Here is a 14,079-nt window from a genome sequence, read left to right as displayed (position 1 = left end):
TTCGCTTATTAACTTAAATTTAAATTGTTAATTCAATCAATCAACATCCGCGTCCAAATTTGAATTCTAATCAATAAATTGAAACTTTTTTTAATTCTAATGAGCTTGTTAATCTTTTAAAATTAAATGGTAACAATTTAAATTGTTGGAGAAAAAAGTTACAATTGAAACGATTTGAACTGATAATCAAAAGTAAGATTCAAGTTGAAAGGTCAATTTGAAGGTTAATTATAATTAACCTTTAATGATGAAAAGGAAAACGGGAGTAAATTAAGATGATTTGATTGTTGGAGTCTTTTTTTTTCTTGAATTTTAATCATTAACAATTAATGAGGTTCGATGATTTTGATCTCAATCTAATTGAACAATTTAAAAAACAACAATGATCAAAGTGCTAATCATTAATCAACCATCAACACCTTTTCAATTAAAATGCTTAACCTCTGATTATTTTCAATCTAAACAACAATAAACAATTAACACAAAAGATGAAAACAATTAAGAAACCCAATTGAATGACAATTAGTTAATTCACAATTAAATGTTGGTGTCACCAAAAAACTCCGATTGGGATGAAAGCCAAATATTTGCCATATAAATTAACCGATAGCAAACTGATTTGTTTTCATTAATTAAAGTTCTGTTGGTTGGTTAAGGTTGATTGTGAGTTTTTAATCAACTACTAATCATGGATGATTATTAAATTGTAATAAAATAAGTTAAATTGTATATTTAAGACTGTGATTAAAACTTATTAGTGAGAAAACCGTAAATCTTTCATCAAACAATCAGTCATGAGTTTCCCATGGATTAAGTTGTTTACTTTAATTGTTGTTGCTCTTAGTTTATTTCAAGTTAATTATGTTAATTGTAAACCAGTTGACAAAAAGTCGAGTGATTCTCTAGTGATTAAACACGAACAATTAAAACCAAGTGGCTTAAATTCAGTTATTCAAACAGAGAAAGATTTGGAAGGTAAGACAATGAGACCGAAAATTTTTCTCCAGTGTTTCCATTAATTGTTTATCTTAATTGTTCGTTAGCTGCTGCTGATCATTGGCATAAACATCATGTTGCTCATCATGATGACCACAAGGATGACCATAAGGATGACCACAAGGATCATAAGCCTCACCATAAAGAGGTAATTGTGATTAACTATTCAATCATTTCCTTGAAAATCTGATGAAACATTTAGGAAAAGTTTTAAATTTTGACAATTAAAATTTTATTGTTAAAATTGATTAGGACCATTGGCATGAACATGGTGAACACTGGAAAAAGGGTCATCATTCACATCATGATAAAGGTCATCATGACGAGGAATCAGGTGATAAACATGGCCACAAGGTAAGAATATAAAGTTAATTAAAATGAGAATAATCAACTAATCAGTTTAATATGATTTCTCTTAAAGAAACACCATAAATATGACAGAGATCATCATGATCACCATTACAAGGAGAAACATGGACATCATAGGTGAGAGAAAGAGTGAGGAAAATTTTATGGAATTAAAATTAATTATGATTCGATGAACAATCAATCTTCTACAGGGAACAAGAAGACGAACATGAAGGTCATCATCGAGATCACGGTCATCGAGAGAAAGAGGATTGGGACCATAAGAAAGAGGGTGGACACGAAAGATCTTGGCACTGGGACAATGGATTCGGCGCTAAGAAAGATTGGCATCATCATGGAGGTAAATTGATTGGCCTTAAATTGTTGATTGTTTTTCCATCACTTGTGTTGATTAATTGTTTCGTTTTTCTTCAGGTGATTGGAAAGAAAGAGATCATCATGGAGAGAAGAAGAAGTGGCACGAAGAAGAACATGCGGTCAAACATGACGAAGACCATGGAGCTAAACACGAGCACGATAAGTACCATCATCGCCATCATCATGATCATGTAAGTTAATTGTTTCCATAATTGGAGAGGTCATTCAATGTCTAAAGCTCTATTGAGTAACATTGAGTTTCTGGGTGAAAGATATTTACAATTTAGATGATATAAGTTGAGAGTAAAAAAATGATAATCTGTTTGAAAAAGAAAAATATAAATAATTAATCAGACGAAAGACTTGACGATAATTAAGGTGAATTAGGTAGTATTCGTTGTATATGAGGCTCTTTATGGTTATAATTAGATGATTGTCATGATCTTCCGAATGGAAATTAATCCTGATTGTCTGATTTGGCAACAGTTAAATCTTCGGGGTCATCACTGATTCCATTTATATGATCAATTATCATTTGTAATTGTTCCTGTTGTTTTTCACTACATTTTTTAACCATTTCCTGATTGTCAGTCACTGCTTTTTCAATTCGATTGAGTCTTTCGACAAATGCATAACCAGGTTTAAGGCTTGTTTCCAAATCCACTTTGTAACGTTCACAAAGAGCATTTAAGATGTAAATGATTGCCTTTAACCTTTGACGCTCAGTGAAAACAAATTGATTTAAAACAGTTACTGATTCGCATATATCACAAGCATCAGCAACAATTGTCTTTCTTAGGGTATCAATGTCATCTCTATAAGTGATTGCGAAAACTGAAGCATTTGTCCTTAGCATTTGATCTCGAGCTTTTCCATCACGAAAGTCTTCAATGTCTGATCCTCGAAATAAGCTTGAATACATTGACCAATAGTCTCTAGGCTTTGAAGGTTTAGCCTCCATTTTGAATAGATTTCAAATTCGGTGATTAAAGTAATTGAGAAAAGAAAAACCTAAAGCTCTAAATTCATCCAAAAGAAAGCCAATGATCCAAAGGGAGAATACACACACATAAAGAGAGAAATAAAAAGAAGCAATAACAATTAAATTGAGAAATTTAGTTGAGGTAAAAACGAAAAAAAAATCAATTACAATCAAATTGAACACAAACCAAACAATTAACAAAAGCAAAAGAAAAAAGAATCAAAAAAGTAAAAATTACTCACCTACTGAAGAGACTTTAACCAGATTCGATGTTCTTGCAAATAATTAAAAGTCAATTAACGGAAGGGAACAAAAGAATCAATAATTAATCAACCAATCAATTAAATTCAATTGAACAATTAAATCTTAACTTCAACAATTCGTTAGCTAACTAGCGACATCTGATGAGAGAAAATCTTCCAAAATGAAACTAGTTAAATTTCGCGCGGTTTTTTCGAATTTCAAGGAATCACAATTCTATTAATAATTAACTAATCACTTTTTTTAATTAATTTTTTTTTCTTTTAGCACCATGCTGGAGGTCATCATGACCATGGACACAAACACCATGAGCATAAGCACCACGGGCACAAGAAACATCATCATCACTCTGAGAAACATCATCCTGATGAACATAAGAAACATTAATTTAAAAGTTTCTGTTTAAATTGTTAGAAATTAATTTAAACTAGAAAAAAAGATTATCAATTAAGTTAATTTATTATTTGCAATTGTAGATTCACAAAATTTGTGAAAAAAATTAAATAAAATTAAAAATATTCCTTTCAAATGTACGATTCAATTTAGAATGGAAAATTTAATCAAAAACAAGAAAAATTAAGTTAATCAAGATGAGCTGATTATGAAAATTAGTTAATTGTTTACAATTTGAGAAATACAAGATGAGATAAATAGATTGTAGTTAATTTAAATTCTTGAGTTGATTGTTGCCTGTGTCTTAATAATTTGATCCAAGAAAAAAATGGTTGAAAAATAATTTTCCAATTACAATTAGCTGATTGTGGATGAATAAATTTCGCAATTAAAAATGATCATTTTCGATAAATTGTTTCACATTAGAAACCGTTCATCGATTAAAGCTTTTTTCACAATGTTCCGTTTATAAGCGACAATGAAATAACTTTTAATCAACTCGATAATTAGAAAGGTGAAAACGATCGAAGCTAAATAACTGTGGCTAATTAGATCGACGAAAATAAATAGCATAAGCTCAAAGGTGAACAATTTAAATTCGTTCCCATAAAAGATGAGTTGATCAAAAGAATGACCATTATCGTTATAAAGGAAGCCTCGATCACCAGGTTCAGCAAGTTCGAAATCAAGAACAGATTCAATGTTCGATTTATCTTTGACCGTATAATCAGCGTCCTTAAAGGCGTGTTCAATGTAGCCCGCGAGAAATTTGGTCAGCATAACATAAGTGGGCACGACTTTCTCAAGGTCAACTTTGAACAAATGTCCACCAACACCTTGCATCCTCTCGGCCCCCTGAGAATAGGTGGTCAATAGAGCGCGAATACGATTACATTGGTCAGCAATGGATGAAGGAAGTAACATTTCAAAGGTTTGATGGTCAGTATTGGGAAGTAAACCTCGTTTCGAGCAAAGGTCATCCTCTTCTCGTTTTAAAAGTTCGTGCATTTCTTTCATGTTTACATCGGCGCGGCCATTGGGCGATCGACCATGAATATAGAAACCAAATCGTTGATAGAGAAGGCAAAAAAGGGAAACATTGGAAACTGAGCAAAGGTCGACAAATTCATCGAGGCGATTTTTGTACATTCGCTCGAAAAAAATTCGATGCCAAATTAATTGGCAAAGACCCAAGAGAAAGAAAACTAAACTTCCAATTGCAAGTCGACATGTTTGACTTTCGGGAACAAAACGTTGACCAGGGTCAAGTTTAAGATTATTCTGAGTATCAGCGGTGGTCAAATTTTCCAATCCTAAACTGTGGAGAAACAAAAGAACCAGAAAAAGATGGAGACTTGTTTTGATTCGGCGATAGGTACACAATTTAATCCATTCGTTGGCGACAAAATAGGTTCTCCAAATAGAGACTGCTGGACAGTGGGCAAACGATAATTTATCTTGAGACAGTTTTCCAGTTAATCCAAGAGAGTTTGTAACGGCACCGGAACTTGGCTTTCGACCTACAGAACCATCAACCCCACTATCATTACTGATATTATTTCCAGTCGGTGTTTTCGTCGCCGTTGTATTCCCCGTGGAGTTCACATTATCACCGCCAAGATGATCAATAGTGGACTTCCTTTCTGAAGGTTCGATTCGCGCTCGTTTGGTAACAGTGATTACTCTTGGTCGCTCCCAATCAATGAGAAAAATATTCGTATGAGAAAGGATAATGAGATCATGAAGTATGGTGACAGATTTGAGAGCGAAAGAAATGTACAAATAGACCCGAATCGTCGCCTCTAATCCGGAAGAAGGTAAAAGGTCATGGACTACAGATTGCTGCTTGTAGATGATAAATGAATGGATAGAAAATCCAATACAAACGAGGAAAAAGGCATCAGCCAAAAAGCCAACACTGATTATCAGAAACTCCGAAATGGTGATGGGGTCAACCGCTTGTTTACCTTGTCTTTTGGCCCAAGCCCAGGCTCGGAAAAGGGCGAAAAGCACCGCAAGGCCACAGAAAACACCTAAGGAAATTGATAAATCTCGAGAATTTTTATTCTGATCAGTTGAATAGTTGATCCTAAATTCAACAGAAACTCGACCACCGGCAACATAATCTTCCCTTGTGATTAATCCATAAGTGATCTTAATCCATGGCGGATAAATGGAACCACTTCCATCAGTTTTACTGATCACAATGTTAATCGTTATACTTTGAGCGTATCTCAGATAATCTGAACTCGAATCAATAGAATCAGAATTTTAATTCCTTCAGATGAACTTTTACCAGATGAAGATTCGCTTGGAACATCAGAAATTCCGTCTTTTTTCAATTCGACACCAACAAATGATTCTATCAGATAAAATCGACGAACGAGACGTCGCTTCTGGTCATCATCCCCTCGATTAACTGGCTCACCATTTTCGATTAAATTAGTGACCATCACCGGAATCGGATAAACAGCATCAGGATCTTGATCATCATCTAGCAGATAAAGATCATAAAAGATGACGGATGAAGATGATCTCGAATCCCACAAGGATTTAACATCTTTTTCACATCTTTGATAATAATTGGTTCCAAAATTAAAGCCCGAATCCAATGAATCAGGTTCAGTTTGACATAATTGAAGTTCACCAGGTTTCAATGGTGAATAATCAACAAGCGACCCATAGATATCATATCGAGCTGCAATTAACTCCAATTTAGAATCAATTTTAAACATTTTACTAATCACATTTGCCTTTCGCAGTTCATTGATTCCATTGTCACCATAAATCAATAACGGAACCAACGGTAATTTGGACAATTTAATAAACTCGGTACAAGCATTGGTTTTACTTTTGCTTGAAGAGATTCCGGTAAACCCGCCAAAACTATTGGTCTCAATTAGATGATAATTAAGTAGAGTACAAAGGTTAGCCAATAGTTGACACGCTGACCTGTTACCCTGATATTGACACTGATAAACGGATGATTGAAGGTTCTCCATGAAAAAAGCCGAGTTAACCTGTTCTCCATTATCATAAGTGACCTGATAAAGATCAACCTTCTCAGTGATCAGATTACCGTTGGGTAAACATAAACCACCATAGAGGGTAAAGTGATCCTTTGGACAAGAACAATTTTTCATTGATAGATGACAAGGTGAACATTGGGTTGACCAATTACCTGATGATCTAAAATTATCTGGACACAATTTACAATATCGCTCCATTTTTGGTTCCATTTCATTTGAATTGTCTAATGGCCTGTCATCGATAATACTGTTAACTGGACATGGATTACATTGTTTACTTATGGATTGGAATGGATAAAGTGATGAGCAAATTGAACAATGAAGACCATCAATCGATGTCACCGACCCTGAAGGGCAAAGGTTACAAGAGAAACCCTTTTCCAGGTAAACCTTATAGAAACCTTGTTTACAGGTACAATCAAAACCAGAAGATGATTTAATTTTACCATTGGAATTGTTTATCTTGGTCTTATTATTATTATTATTGGGTAAAGATGACGCTGAACTTGACGGTAGTAGGCCTGTTAATTGGTCGGAATCACTGTTACACTTTTTACAATTAAGTGATATTATATCAAAGTATTCATCAATTAAACAATCGTCAACATTAATCAAAGCAATTGTTGATTGTTTACATTTACATGTTGAGAGTAACAAGATGATCAATTGAAGAAACCAAATCAACAGCAATTTGTTGTTGCTTCGAGTCAACGATTTATCAAGATTGGAAGAATAATTTACCAACATTGTAAATTGATTCCAACAATACAATCACACGATTAAAATTACATGAAGATTAATTAATTAATCGCCATGAAGCCACAATAAGAAGTGTATATGCACATTGAGATGGAGGAAAAAAGGAAAACAAGAAATCGGTTGAAAGGTAAGTTCATTTCTCTTCAGGTAAGAATTAAATTGTTAACCATTTTATGGATTTAATTGTAGATTTTGATCACAATGAAATAGAAAAATCAATCAATTAAAAGGTAGAATTAGAAATGGAAGAATATAAAGTGAAAATAAGAGGGAAATCGGATGAATGTTGTCAAGAAGGAAAAGAACAAGTAACTTGGTAACAAAAAGAAAACAAATTGATCGAAGTAAATGTTTTCTCTTTCTTTTCTTTCTTTCTTTCTTTCGAATTTGATTTTGTTTTTTGTTCTATTCAGAGATAACATTAATAATTAACTAGATCGAACCTTTTTATTACTTAAACAGAGACAATATAAAAGGAATCAAGTTAATCTTGTTCACTTTCCGGTGAACACAGAAACAGAATCAGAGAATAACTAAATTAACCAATTTTATTACATTTCTATTAATAGTTATCACGATAATCAAATGATTAATTGATTACTTTCTCATCTTCACACTAAATTGATTGGAAATTGTTACTATTTTATTTTATATCTTTCTAATTCTTGCCAATCCATTTATCCATTAATCTCATTGGTTGTGAATTAGTGGGAAAAGGTTTAATCATTTGATATAATTTCCATCACAATTAAGACAATTGTTAACAAATCTTGATATGATTCAATTTAGTTTGTTTGATTGTGGTTTAAATGTAATATAAATTGTCTTCCGATAATATGGTTGATCATTTATGTTACATGTAAGTGAAACTGCTAAACTTTGAGGTTTAATTAGTCCATTGATGTAGACGAAACAATTAAATTGTTGAGATATTTTAACGAATTGTGATTCAACAATTTGATCATCTTCGACTGCAGACCAAACTTGATCTAGATTCAATTTCCAATCACAATTGAATCTTTCATGTAGTTGCAATTTGATTAATTGTTCATTTTGAAACAATTCAGATTCACCTTTCAAAGTGATATCTATTTTTGATGATTCCAAATATCGAGGAAGTGATTTATTATTCCAATCAATTAATTGCTGAATTTTATTCCTGATAATCAGAGAAAAAGATAGAGAGAAGGTTAATTGTTATTAATTACGCCATTAATTTAATTTACTTACGTATCACTCATTCTCATAAACTGATATCCTTCAACTAATTTACTGATACAATCACGACCAGTGTAGTAATTAACACACCAAATCTGATTATCGTCGATGTTTGGCCTTTGGGGACACGGATTTATTTCACATTGATCAATGAAGATACACTCTTTTTGGTGGTCAAGCTCCGCTCCGTTTGGACAGCACTTGAATTCACCTGGCAAATTGAAACAATTAGAACCAGGGCAAGTATCATTTCGATCAATACATTCATTGATGTCTTCACAAATTCCCGAGGCTCCCGCTCGATAACCTTCATCACATAATTTCATGTGAATATTGGAACTGATTGAATTCGCATCCACTTGTTTAACAAACTTTCTATAGGAATCATATATTTTACAAGTAACTTCATATTCATAACAAGGCCGCATTTTCCTCCCAAAATAACACCCGAGTCGATGAAACCTGCGACATGTCGCTCTATCTTCATACAATGAACTACGGTCCATCCACCTAGGGAATTCTAGTTTATCACAATCCCCTTTTTCTTTAAATCCTACGCTGAAACATTCTCGCTTCCAATCTTGTGGTCAAAAGAAAAGAAATGGACGAACAATTAACAATCAGAATAACATAAATAGATAATATAATCTTACTGATTCTTATATCGTCCAAGAACTTGGATTCAGTGGTCAAGTTGAATGATGATAACATAATATTCCATAAAATAGAGAAATAATTTACTTGAGTAGGCACCATGTTGGAAGAGTTAATCAATTGGTATGAAAATGTTTCTGTTTGATCTTTGAGAGTAAATTTTGATGAGCTCGGTGATTTCTCCAAGAAATCGGATAAACAGCATGACAATTTTAATCAAATCAATGGAAGATAAAAGATGATAAAAATGCTCTTAAAAAAGATCTGTATCTTTGGTATTAATTGTTGTATCGAATCAGTAGAATGACCTAAGAATAAGAAACTAATTAATGCTCTCTAATTTGTTTTGCTGCATAGATGCATTGGAAAATTGTCCATCTACTGATTAAAGAAATTAATTTTGAAGTTATCTCATCCTTAATCCTTTTTGTAATGGATTAATTACTTTGATGTTGATCATTATTAGTAATTTAATATGTATAAGGTTTATTTTGAAATATTGACATCGAGAGAGAGAGAAAGGAGAGAGAGAGAGAGAGATAGAGAAATGATCAAGTCTTTCTGATTCATTCAGAGTAAAAATATTACAATCAAATATATCAACATAATTTACTCATTTCCGATTTAAATTAAAATGGAATTGATTTTGGTATATTGTTTTTCGTTATATGTTAAATAACTGGATTAAGGAAACTTTGGATTAACATTGGTTCGATCGCTTTTTTTTGTTGTTAATTATTCCTTGATTAATCCTGGAATAATTAGTTTCCATTTGGTTTGTTTCTTTTTTTTCCTTGTCTTGAGTTTTCAAAAAACTAGAGTCAATGTTAATATTATTAGTTGGCTAAATCACCAAAAAATATAATACAAAAGAAAACAGGATTATAACTTGTATTAATAATTAGGATCAAGTTGTGTTAATTGTTGTTTAATCAGCGAACCATTGGACGATCTTCACTTTCTTCGAAATCATCTCGATCAACCATTCCCTCGGTTACAGTTCGACTTTTTCTGATCAAAGCATAAAGCAAAGCGAGACCAGAAATCTAAATAGAAATTTAAAATAATAAAAATGTTAAAATCAAAAACTCTCAACAATAATTAACACGTTAATTCATTTATGCTCACCAATAGATATCCCCAAGATGCCCAATGGTAGAAAGCACCAAAGTACCAAGCTTTGTAGAAAAATCTAACAAGAAGAACACTATTTCTGGTCATTGTACAGTTTCGAGGATAAAGTGGATCAGGACATGAATGAACTTCGGCTTTAACCTGAATGTCCAATTCATCAGTTGCATTAACCACCGGTTTAATGTAGTGCTGACTACCATAGGTTGTGTATTGAGGTGAGACGGTGTACAGGAAGACATTAAAGGTGAGTACACTCAACATTAATATCGCACAGGTTAATAATAATCCTTGGGGTGGAGTTTTTTGTTTTCGTAATTTGAACATCTGAAAATGAAATTGAGAAAAGTATTTAAATTAATTGAACAAAACAAACTGCGATTATAATTACCTTAAAGCAAAATATTCGAATACCCAAATTACGAATACCGGACATTGTACAAAGAACAAGAAGCCAGGTAATGATTAAAATGAGAATGTAATCAAGTGGGAAAACTTTTTGAAGTTGAACCAGTAACAAATCGATCGGATTAGGTAAGGAAAAGTTCTGTAAAGCGTATCCTGTTTTCATCTCCGAGTGAATGTCTCTATCGATACTGTGAATGAACAAAAAAAAAACAAATGTTAATCAATGAATCGGAAAACAGAAACTTGATTAATGAGAAACTTACTTTGTGATAAGTAGCGAAACCCATAAAACTAATCCAAGACACGCAGCGAAAACACCGACTATTATCTCTATTGGTCTAAGGATAGTTCGACATTTGTAAGACCAAGAGTTTCGATGTTGATCAACTAATTGTTCCTCCATTCGAATGGTTCTTTCTTCTTCCTCCAGCTGATTAAGAATACGCTTCTCTTTAGGTGTTAATCTACTGGTGATTCGCTCTTTATCTCTAAGAGCATTAATACGGGTCTGAATTACGATATTTCTACTTTGAACCTCTTCTGATTGTATTCGAGCACTTGAAGTTCCCCGGATAAGTCCAATAGGCCAAGAAGACATACCGAAAGCGGTATAAAATACCAGATTCAACATTCCGAGGACACAGAGGATACTTAATACCATGGAAATAGCATCTTCTCCTCTATCAGTTCCAAGATTTTCAAACATATCTTTTATCTTTTCCCATTCGGTGCTGTTGGTGGCTGGTTTAAGGGGAACGAAAGCTCTGTGGACAAAGAAAACGAACGAAATTGGAAAATAGAAAATTAAAAGTCGAAACACAGAACAATCAAATGAAAACCTACCCGACAAGTAGAAGAGCTGATGCAATAAATACAAATACTGATGTGAATTTAACCGCTGTACAGATACGGTCATTCGAATCCTGTTCATCGTCATCTTTTTCCTCGTAATAAAAGTACATAAAGGGAATCATTATGAAAACACAGAAGAAGACAAATCCATAGGCCACATAGTAACAATAGAGAACGGAATTTTCGATGCTTTCTCGAACTGACAGTTCGGATGCCCAAGGCTAGAATTAAAATGAAAATAAAGTTAATCATCAGTTGGATAAAAATAAAAATACAATAGATATTAATACAAGATTGTTCTGATCTAATAATATTTAATGATAGATCAAAGATATGAGAGAGTAGATTGAATTAATATATTATTGATTAGCTCAATTGATTAATTGATTAATAGAAATGACTAATTTGTAATTATTGTGACCGCTAAAAATAAATTCATCATTTTTGACTGAATGTGATTGATTTTTAGTTTGAATGATTCATGAAAATTAATATTATCAATTAATACATTGAGTTCATTTATAGAGGTAAGAATTAATCTGAAAATTTCTCTGAGTATCATAATTAATTTAGCTAATGACTAAAAACAATAAATGATTTTAAATAATTTACAGTTAATATCTTGGTGGTGATAAATTGTTATCGCAATTGTCTGATGACTAATAATTAATAGTTAATGAGTGTGAGATTTACAATTAAGTAAAAGTAATGAGAAAAATCTAGTCGATAATAAATTGTCTCAATGAAATGCAACAAATAATCAAATGTAAGATTGTTTGTTACTCATAAAAAGCAAATTGTAATGTAAACAAAAACACCACAATTATAACGGTTATGTGGAAGGTGATTAACAGGAATCATGGAAGTTCAATCTCACCAATAGATTAAACAATTAACTCACTTGGAACATTCCATTTGAAGATTTCATATATGAGACAAGAAATATGTCAACGGGAAGTAAAGCCGATGTTATCATGACAATGGTCAAGGAAATAACTGAGGTAACAAATGATGACCTTTCGGATTCATAGCGATTTCGATATCGGGACAGGTAAAACCATGAGAATAGTATGATAATCTGTAATTAGAAAGGAAGAAATTAATTTTCTCAATAAAAATTGTATTCATTATTATTAGAATAAAAAAATTCCACTCAATAGATGGCACTTTTTACTCAGGTGAACATTTTCAATGTTTTTCTTTGGTTTTATTGTTATGGTCGAAGCTTTTTTCTGTTATCATCAGATTATTAGTCTAATTGGTGATCAATTATTTTAATTCTGTGAATTTGATACGAGTAATTGTCTAAATTGATGTTCCTTATTCTCATGTTGACTATTTGATAAATTGGTTGATAGATTATGATGTAAGGTGTTTGTCGTTTGATGATTGAACATATTAAATACATTTGACTTCTATATACATTCCTGATTAGATCTACAAGCCTGATTTTTGTTTGGTTAATTACGTTAATTGTAATTGTGATTTGGATATTTGTCTGAACATAATTATGGATCGATCTCCAGATAATTTAAATTATTCTTCGGATGTAACTCTTACTTCAGTTAAAGAAATGTCATCAATTCTTGCTACTGATCTTGATTCGGATGTTTTGTTTATCTGTACAAGACTAATTGAATGTGGAGTTGCACCGAGACTATTGGCTAAAGCTCTGAAAGTGATTAAAGGTCAATAATTAACGGATCTTTTCAAGTACTGAACGAAAAGAATCAACAAAATCGGAAAGAAACTCATGTTGCCAAAAAGAAGTAAACATTTATCACTAAATCTCTTAGTACAAAGAGCTTAACAAAATGGAACAAAGAAAATTGGATGAGAAAAATTTCAAGTCTAACTGATAAACTAACATAATAAGTCTAATGTATTTTCGAAACTAACAATGATTAAATTAATATTTAAATAAAGTAATTAACACACAAAGAATGCAAATTGAAGATTCAAAAATGAAATAACGAAAATAAGAGGAAAAGACAAACACCCAAAAAAAAGCTAACCAACATACACATTAGTTTATCCAGGTAAAGAGCTTTCAAAGTCAAAGGCCTCAGGGATAAAAGAAGGAAAATGATCACAGTTAACAGACTAAACTCAATAGAGATGAAAAAACAAAACAAAACAAAAAGATGGTTAATTAATTAATTGTAATTACTTACCAAGAGAGCAACTAAAAAAGGAACCACAGCTCCAACGGTTGCTCCTTGAGGCAACCACATATTACCAATAGAAAAAAATTTGATTCCTTTTGTTGGTTAGAGACAAAGATGACAAATCTAAATAAATTTGATTCCAATTGAGAGGAAGATAGTTAACTAGTCGATTATAACTGAATTAATCAATTAGAGAAACAAAAAATAGTTCAATCAATGAAAACAGATTGTTAATAACATGAAAACAAATGATTTCTAGTTACGCATTTGTCAAGATGAAAGAAAAGAAAACAACATCAGGCCTACATTCTAATTCTACACTAGATGTCGCTACTTGTGCAGAATTTTTCTCTTTTCCGATTGAGTTTAATTCTTGTTTATGATTGTTAATTATTCAATTCTTTTACAGTCAAGTACCTAAAACTGTCCACGTAAAATTGTCCATAGACCGTGGCTCCATCTTTCAAATTGGAACTAGTCCCAATTGTTTTAATTAGAATAA

The 14,079-nt window shown here is 32.2% G+C and overlaps 2 protein-coding genes across 3 annotated transcripts; one reads left to right on the top strand and one right to left on the bottom strand.

Moving 5' to 3' along the window:
• The first annotated feature begins 111 nt into the window (after window positions 1-111).
• On the top strand, window positions 112-1,922 carry LOC128394018 (histidine-rich glycoprotein-like). The gene is made up of 6 exons (XM_053354253.1): window positions 112-975; window positions 1,044-1,144; window positions 1,249-1,350; window positions 1,418-1,482; window positions 1,557-1,705; window positions 1,780-1,922. The coding sequence occupies exons 1-6, from the start codon at window positions 795-797 to the stop codon at window positions 1,920-1,922; spliced, it is 741 nt and encodes a 246-aa protein (XP_053210228.1). The 5' UTR covers window positions 112-794.
• Window positions 1,923-2,095: 173 nt separating this feature from the next.
• On the bottom strand, window positions 2,096-13,847 carry LOC128394310 (probable lysosomal cobalamin transporter). Of its 2 annotated transcripts, XM_053354622.1 has the most exons (9): window positions 13,584-13,847; window positions 12,311-12,487; window positions 11,401-11,630; window positions 10,821-11,321; window positions 10,541-10,745; window positions 10,147-10,476; window positions 9,018-10,064; window positions 8,377-8,944; window positions 7,677-8,305 (listed from the first exon to the last, which is right to left on the bottom strand). In XM_053354622.1, exons 1-7 carry the CDS (start codon window positions 13,641-13,643, stop codon window positions 9,951-9,953), a joined length of 1,617 nt encoding a protein of 538 aa, XP_053210597.1. In that variant the 5' UTR covers window positions 13,644-13,847; the 3' UTR covers window positions 7,677-8,305; window positions 8,377-8,944; window positions 9,018-9,950. The 2 variants fall into 2 exon arrangements, with proteins under 2 accessions (XP_053210598.1, XP_053210597.1); XM_053354623.1 differs by lacking the exons at window positions 10,147-10,476; window positions 10,541-10,745; window positions 10,821-11,321; ... (1 more) ...; window positions 12,311-12,487; window positions 13,584-13,847 and adding an exon at window positions 2,096-2,741 and having other exon boundaries at window positions 2,947-8,305; window positions 9,018-9,939.
• Window positions 13,848-14,079: the final 232 nt, after the last annotated feature.

Source organism: Panonychus citri, unplaced genomic scaffold, assembly GCF_014898815.1.
Source record: "Panonychus citri isolate SS breed McGregor unplaced genomic scaffold, ASM1489881v1 Contig00139, whole genome shotgun sequence".
Taxonomy (NCBI): Eukaryota; Metazoa; Arthropoda; class Arachnida; order Trombidiformes; family Tetranychidae; genus Panonychus; species Panonychus citri.
This window is presented reverse-complemented; position numbering and strand designations above follow the sequence as displayed.

What these genes read in the sequence shown, in the direction of transcription:
- LOC128394310 (XM_053354622.1), bottom strand. Translation starts at nt 13,643, where the DNA reads ATGTGGTTGCCTCAAGGAGCAACCGTTGGAGCTGTGGTTCCTTTTTTA. An exon ending in TCAGCTCTTCTACTTGTCGG is followed by an intron (nt 11,322 to 11,400) that starts GTAGGTTTTCAT and finishes CTTTGTCCACAG; the next exon opens with AGCTTTCGTTCCCCTTAAAC. An exon ending in TTCGAATATTTTGCTTTAAG is followed by an intron (nt 10,477 to 10,540) that starts GTAATTATAATC and finishes TTTCATTTTCAG; the next exon opens with ATGTTCAAATTACGAAAACA.
- LOC128394018 (XM_053354253.1), top strand. Translation starts at nt 795, where the DNA reads ATGAGTTTCCCATGGATTAAGTTGTTTACTTTAATTGTTGTTGCTCTT. An exon ending in ATAAGCCTCACCATAAAGAG is followed by an intron (nt 1,145 to 1,248) that starts GTAATTGTGATT and finishes AAAATTGATTAG; the next exon opens with GACCATTGGCATGAACATGG. An exon ending in AGATTGGCATCATCATGGAG is followed by an intron (nt 1,706 to 1,779) that starts GTAAATTGATTG and finishes GTTTTTCTTCAG; the next exon opens with GTGATTGGAAAGAAAGAGAT.